Here is a 7,511-nt window from a genome sequence, read left to right as displayed (position 1 = left end):
CAGTTGGTGTTGTCACCAAAGTTTACCCCAGTGCAGACGGACACATAAGGACAGTGGATGTAAGGATAACCAATAGAACTTACACTAGACCTGTAGCCAGACTGATTGTTCTACCAGAGGTTCCAGATGAAGATGAGGATTAAGCCCTTATGCCTGTTCCCGGATACTGAACTGATCACCTATTCAGAAACAAATGTGCTGCACACATTTGGGGACAGCTGTAAGAAAGGCAGCGCAGATAACTGTATAATCGTGTCTAAGCACCTCTGGCGCATATTGATGCGCTCCAACACACCCTGAGCGCACGCAACGAGCAGCGCTCTGCTCTATGCAGATTCACAGAACGATGGTGAAGCAAGTGTGTGACGGTGCGTCACTGCTGAATAGTAAGTGTTTCTGTCTTCATCTGCTATTTAGTGATTAAGATGATCGTGTTTGTGTGTTATATATTTGATATTTATCACTAATGTCTGACTGACGCGATGCTAGAGTTATTGTGCTAATCACCTTGTTTATTTTCATTACTCTCCATGTATATTTACATGTTATGCATCCAGTGCTGATATTATTTATCTATATTGTGGATTATATCGTTTGATACTTTGAATCCTTTAAAGGTGCCTTATGTAAAAATAAATAAATTCATACTCCACATTCCATACCAGATGGGGGCAGTATACCTCCAGAAAGTGAGTTGGTCTACTCTAGAGTATGAATATCTTCAAGCTACTCCCCTTCACCTTTACCAGTGAATATGTTCATATTCGTTTTGTTCATATTACATTTTTATTGTTAGTTTGAATTACATTAATTTGACAGACAGCATTCGCTGATGTTGACCAAGCTAGCGCCAACATAACCAGAGCTTCCAACTCTCACGCATTCACCGTGAGACACACGCAAACACTTTTCACACGCTCTCACCCCACACATCAATTTTCTCACGCACAGAAAAATCGCGAAGCAAAGAGGACACGGAGACCGACAGACTAGACAGAGCAGGTTAGTTATGATATAAAAAAATCTCAGCTCTCAGATTCTGTCAATTAAATACCGTTTTGGCGCTTGTAAATGTTACACGACAGATCCCTAGCGCATGTGAACCGATCATCTCTACTAGCTAATAGTAAAAAAATCACGAACACTGAAAGATACAGTAACGTTAGGCTACAACTTACCAAAATGTATTCCTCATACATAATATCGACCAATCAGTGTTTTTTATCATCGTGAAGAGGTCAATAACACAGCTGGAGAACAATTATGTCAGATTTACCTCAGGAAAGCCATTTAATAAACATAATATAGGTCACGTAGTTGGCAAGAAAAAAAGAGCAATAGAGATTGTGCTATGTGTACTATATTACAATACTGTATTTATGAACGTTATATACGTTTATCGAACAGCCTTCGATACATTTCTATGTTATAACTTCCCGAAAATCTACACAAACATATAAAACAAACTTCTAACGAAATACTAACAGCATCTTACTTACCAATCCAAACGAAATGTTGCAAGTTCGAAGTCAAACCTCATTTTTTTCATGTCCATTAGTTGTCTCCAGCGATGGAAAGCAGTGCCAATGTTTACTCTGGTTCTGTTCCTTTTTTATCATATTTTATTTGAATGTAGTAGTGGGCAGTAGGCTACTTTCCACACGATTGACATCAGGTTCAAGTACGCCCACAAGCCGTGCGAGTTATTCGTGTATTGCATGTTTGGCTGGTGGTTATGTTGCCGGCATACCGCCTCCCATGGCCGAAACTGGTATTACGACACCTGTCGGGCCGTGGCTATTAATGCTAATGCTAATTGAGGTTGATATCTCTGCAGCACTATAACTTGACATTTTTTTAATGACATCATCGCCCTTATTTCTTCTCATTCTTTTGATGCATGTAGCTCATTTTTTGGATATTTTTACCTCAATTTTTACATAAGGCACCTTTAAGTACTTCATTAAGTTGAACAATTTATATTCAATATAATCTGTTACACGTGTATTATTGCCACTCACGTTTCACGTGACGCCACCTAACGGCAGTTCGTATATCTCTGACTGTTAATAGTTATTGCATCGGTTACTATTTAGTATTGGAATGTATGTATATGTATATATTGTGATTTCTGGATTTTTTTTTTTAGATTATGTCTCTCACACTGGACATGCACCTACGATGACAATTTCAGACCCCTCCATGATTTCTAAGTGGGAGAACTTGCAAAATAGCAGGGTGTTCAAATACTTATTTTCCTCACTGTAGGATTCAAGTCCGGACTTTGACTTGGCCAACTGTGACTAAAGAGCTTACACATACTGGTGGATTAACCATTACAGAAATAAAAAATGATTTCGGTAATCACCAATAATTTTAGTTTAGGGCAGCTGTGGCACAAACCTTACATTGGGGGGTGGTCTAATACAAAATTTTCATTAAAAAAAACAATAGTTTTCATGCATCACTCCGCCACTCCTTACTATTTGCTGGTTCCTATCCCAGCCAGGGATACGGGGGAGCACTCTGGGTTCGGGCCAAATTCGAGGTCGGGGACCTCCCCTCGGACAGCACGCCAAATAGTCTTTTTTTCTGTCTGATTATATGTAAGTGTGAACTCGTGAAATGGAAAAGGTGTGACTCCAGCCTAAGTGGAACAGAGGGGCTACACAGAAGGATGTTAAATGCCTCAGGGGGTACACCACTCTAAAAAGCTTGGGAACCACTGCCATAGACAATGTTAGTCCCTTTGTCACAGGGCCCTGAACAATGTCAGACTAATTGTTTCATATTACCTGTAATAGGTGTAAGCCAAGTATATAATTCCATTGCCCCTTATGCCCTTATATTCGATTACCATGATTTTGCTGTAAAATATACAGTAAGATTTTTGTTTTTTTCTGTATACATTAGGAAATGAATGAAGACTCTGATACACCAAAAGAGGAGAAACAGGAGCGCTTGTCACGGCATAAGGAAACAATGCAGCGCTCCCAGGCTGAGGAGGAGGCCCAGCTGTTGAACCAGCAAAGACTGGTTTATGAAAGGAGCTGCCGTGCTCTAAAAAGAAGAAGCCTTATCAAGAAGCATGAGTTTGAACAAGAGCAAATGCGGGAGGCAAGAAATAATATGAATCACCACAAAGAATGTCTCAAGCACATTCTTTTGCTCTTGTGAATTTTGAGGTTTCATTTAAACATTAAATTTAAAAAATAAAAAAGTTTAAGCTTGTTTAAGTTTAAGATTAATGTTTTACAGTCTCTTATGTTCACCTCACCAAGGCGGTATTTATTTGAAAATAACAGTTTTCTGTTTTAATATATTTTAAAATGTAATTTATTCCTGTGATGGCAAAGCTGAATTTTCAGCATCATTACTCCAGTCTTCAGTGTCAAATGATCCTTCACAAATCATTCTATTATGCTGATTTGGCGCTTAAGGAACATTTCTAATTAATAATGTTTAAAAGAATTGCGTTGCTCAATATTTTTGTGGAAACCATGATAATTTTTTTCAGGATTCTTTGATAAATAGAACAGAAATCTTTTGTAACAATGTAAAAGTCTTTACTGTCACTTTTAAATGTATTTACAATCAATTTAATACATCTTTGCTGAATAAAAGTATTATTTTTTTATTTTTTTTTAAACTGACCACAAAGTTTTGAAAGGTAGCATGTGTGTGTGTAGATTTTATATAGTGATATTTAGTGTTGATCAGAGCATTTGTGCTATTTCAAATCAGAAACCTGTTACACGTTATCCTTTTTTGTTGATGTCACACAAACTAATGAAATATTATTCATACATGACTTGCTCTTTGTGTTAAAGGAACTTAACAAGAAAAAGACACAAAAAGAAATGGAGCATGCGTTGATGATCAGGCAGGATGAGTCCACCCAAGAGCTGGAACAGCGGCATCTACATACCTTACAAAGGCTACGCTTTGAGCTGATGCGCCACCAGCATCAAACTGAGTTGGAGAACCAGGAGGAGTACAACAGTCGCCGGCAGAGGGAGCTACACAGAAAGCATGCACTGGAACGCCGACAGCAGCCCAGGAACCTTAAGGTAAACATTTTGTAATGGTGGGTAGAACTAAATGTGCTATATAACAAAAATTATACCTAAATAATCTCATCTCATTATAGACATTGGAGATGCAGATCAAAAAGCAATTCCAAGATACATGTAAGGTGCAAAACAAGCAGTACAAAGCTCTGAGGAACCATCAGCTGGAAGTCTCCCCGAAGAGTGACCACAAAGCCATCCTGAAGTCACTGAAGGAGGAGCAGACCCGCAAGCTTGCACAGCTGGCAGAACAATATGAGCAAAGCATTAATGAGATGATGGCCTCTCAATCGGTAAAGTACACAAGCAGCAGAAGAAAATGACGTCAAACCACACAATTTGTCCTCAGAATGTGAAGTCAGTTTGTGGCCTAGGTTATAAACTTCACCTGATAAATGTATTGAAACATATACTTCCAAAAAAAAAGGGTGTATGATTTACTTTCTATTTATAAATTTAATTATAAATTTCACTAATAATTACAAAGAAACAGCATGTAACACATTGAATTAAATACAACATTTTGAAGTTGAAAGACTGAAATAGAATTGTATTATGTACTCTAATAATCTTTTTTTATTTACAACTTTGAAACAGTAGGCTACAGGACTTCACTGAGTGTGTCAAAAACTGGAATGCATTTTTTTTCTTTGGAATTAGAGAAAACCTGTTGAAACAGAAATGGAGTGTTTAATTGTTCTTAAACAAATGCTGTTTTCATATGCAGTCAAAATATGCTTTTTTAATATTCCCCTTATAGCTTCTGGCTAAAACCGTTTGAGAGGTTTCCCTCTAGTGGCTCTGCTAGGAACTGCTAAAATACGATTTACAAATTGAATTTCCAAAACCAAGCCAAAGCTCCTACTTACACTGTTAAGTGTAATTTTGCTGCTTATATGCAATATTGCTTTTATTCAATATGGAATAGTATAGAAAATCTCAGTGTTATATATATATATATATATATTGTATATATATATATATATATATAATTGGAGCATATAATTCTCTCAGTTACGTTTAGATGAAGAGCAGGAGGCTGAATGTCAGGCTTTAAGGCAGCAGCTACACCAGGAGATGGAGCTCCTTGATGCCTACCAGAACAAAACCAAGGCACAGATGGAGGCCCAACATGAGCGTGAGTTGCAGAAGTTGGAACAGAAGGCGTCTTTGCGCCGGGCTCACTTGGAACAGAAGGTGAGCTGTTTTTTTTTTTTTTTACCTCTGTAATTCATAGGATAGATTTGCCCATAACTGGTCAAACTGTGAACTGGTAGTAATGAAATGGAAGGAATCTTGTCTGAAATACTGCCCACACTGTTCACAGATTGAAGAAGAGCTGGCCTCACTTCATAAGGAACGGACCGAAAAAATCAAGCATTTATTTGAGCGTCAGGAGCGAGAACTGGAGATGTTTGATTCAGAGAGTGCGCGGCTAGGATTCGGAAGCTTGGCCTCGTTTGACTTTCTCAAGGATGAGGCCAGATGATCCAACAGAGGTAAAAGGGACTGTTCAACACTGATGTCTTTGGACACATTGTGCCTGCACTGTCCCTGATTGTTGGATTTACCAAGATTATCCAAACAGTGACCATGCTGGATCAATATCTTTTAACTCATATCGGCTGTGAGAACTTCACTGTATTTCTGAAAGGAGAAACTAAACAGCTACAAACTCAAAAGTGGTTTGGTGGTGCATCATTGAGCTCATAAACCAAGAAGAAATATCTAGACAAACTGACCTTTTCTCCATGCCATTGTCCCACTTTTGGTATTAAATTAGTAATTCAGGATATTTTAGTACAAGTAAGCACTTTGATATGTTGAGTACGATCCCATCATGTTAGGTGGAAATGAAGTGTGAAATGCCTTTGGTGTCATCAAAGGACATTGCGACTGTAGAATGTGTCCTGCGTCTTCACCGTGGCTATTAGCTGTTTTGTATGTATCACAGAGAATGTGACAACTGTTGATGAAAACTTTACGCAGAAGCAGATTTTGAAGCAGTGTCTGATTTTAAAATATGGTGAATACATTAAGAGCTTTTAATTAATTTCATATTGTGGAACCCACGCTTTATTTCTTTTTACTTAGAAAAAGAAGAAAGAAAAAAAAGAAAGAAAAAAAATGTATCCATCGTTCAGTATCCTAAATTAATTGGCATTAGTTTTATCAGGATGTGGACTTATTACATTGAATCAGTTCTGTCAGAGTTACTGATATTATTGCATGCACTTTAAAAGACAAATTCAGGTTGTGAAGTGGAGCATGAATCTGTCCGAGATTTTAGCCGTGTACAAATAAAAGTGGTCATACAGTTTTGTTTTCATGGCTATTGATACTGAACATAAGCTTTATCTTTGATATAAATACCCGCCAAATTGCCAAATGCCTTTAAGTTCTGTTGATGAATGTTTTTGTTTTCCTTATTTTGCACAATTTGTTGAATTGTGATTCATTCAATGTGGACTTATCACTGCTCTTGTACAGGGAAAATGTTGCAATTTGTGTTGTAAAATTTTTATATAAATATTTGTATATGATAACCTAAATAGGGTTTACATATGTATTGATCAATCATTGCCAACAAAGACCTATGGAACTCTTGTTCAGTGAAGGCAGAGGAATGCAAACTTATTTTTGTAAGTAAAATAGAAAGTAACTTATATTCTCATGCATCATGTGACAGCCTTCATGTCTGGTGGAGCTATAATGTGAACACCTCTGTGTAACAGAGTTCATGGCTTGCTGTCATTTAAGAAAGACACCACTCCAGCAACTAGTAGAAGGGGTTCAGTTGATTCTTAATTCACAAAAACATGTACTGTATAGGCAGATTTGTGGTGTGTAATAAAAGATTCTTTGGGCCTGACCAACTACTATCTTTTATAAACTCTGACCTTTCCCCTTATTATTCATGAGTGTCTCATAATGTTTTATCAGTGATCATTGAGATGCTTTCCTACTGTCTTTTAGGGCTTCTTCTCCAACAAAGCCATTGCACAAATGAAGTGATGTTTTAACAAATAAACACAATGAAGTTTTGATTGGCTAGTAGCATGCTATGAAGTTTTGACTGGCTAACAGCATGCTGGGAAATATTGATTTGTTTCTTAAAAGTGATAAGAATTACTTTTAATAATTCATTAATTTATTTTGGTTGCTGATGTTAACACAGCAAAAGATCTGCATTTCTGTGCATCTTCACGTGCGTACAGTTCGATATCTGACCTCATTATGCCCTTCAACATGTATAAGTAGGATTTAAAAAAAAAACATTGTGTAAATCTCAATCTCAGTTCTTGTATGGCTTGCTCAGAAGATCACTTTAATAATAAAGATTGTACATAATAATAACAACAGTAATGATAATAATAATAAATATAGCTGCAAGCAGCAATTATCGGGGCCAAGTGCAAGAAGATGATAAGACATGCCAAC

General features: G+C 37.1%; 1 protein-coding gene across 1 annotated transcript; it reads left to right on the top strand.

Moving 5' to 3' along the window:
• Positions 1-235: 235 nt before the first annotated feature.
• LOC311293338 (serine/threonine-protein kinase TAO3-like) lies at positions 236-7,096 on the top strand. The gene is made up of 6 exons (XM_084413531.1): positions 236-386; positions 2,914-3,117; positions 3,831-4,070; positions 4,151-4,363; positions 5,085-5,267; positions 5,398-7,096. The coding sequence occupies exons 2-6, from the start codon at positions 2,917-2,919 to the stop codon at positions 5,557-5,559; spliced, it is 999 nt and encodes a 332-aa protein (XP_084269657.1). The 5' UTR covers positions 236-386; positions 2,914-2,916; the 3' UTR covers positions 5,560-7,096.
• Positions 7,097-7,511: the final 415 nt, after the last annotated feature.

Source organism: Rutilus rutilus (assembly GCF_951802725.1).
Source record: "Rutilus rutilus genome assembly, chromosome: 7".
Taxonomy (NCBI): Eukaryota; Metazoa; Chordata; class Actinopteri; order Cypriniformes; family Leuciscidae; genus Rutilus; species Rutilus rutilus.
Note: the sequence above shows the minus strand (reverse complement) of the source record. Positions and strands in the feature narration are given on the sequence as shown.

What these genes read in the sequence shown, in the direction of transcription:
- LOC311293338 (XM_084413531.1), top strand. Translation starts at nt 2,917, where the DNA reads ATGAATGAAGACTCTGATACACCAAAAGAGGAGAAACAGGAGCGCTTG. An exon ending in AGCAGCCCAGGAACCTTAAG is followed by an intron (nt 4,071 to 4,150) that starts GTAAACATTTTG and finishes ATCTCATTATAG; the next exon opens with ACATTGGAGATGCAGATCAA. An exon ending in GGGCTCACTTGGAACAGAAG is followed by an intron (nt 5,268 to 5,397) that starts GTGAGCTGTTTT and finishes CACTGTTCACAG; the next exon opens with ATTGAAGAAGAGCTGGCCTC.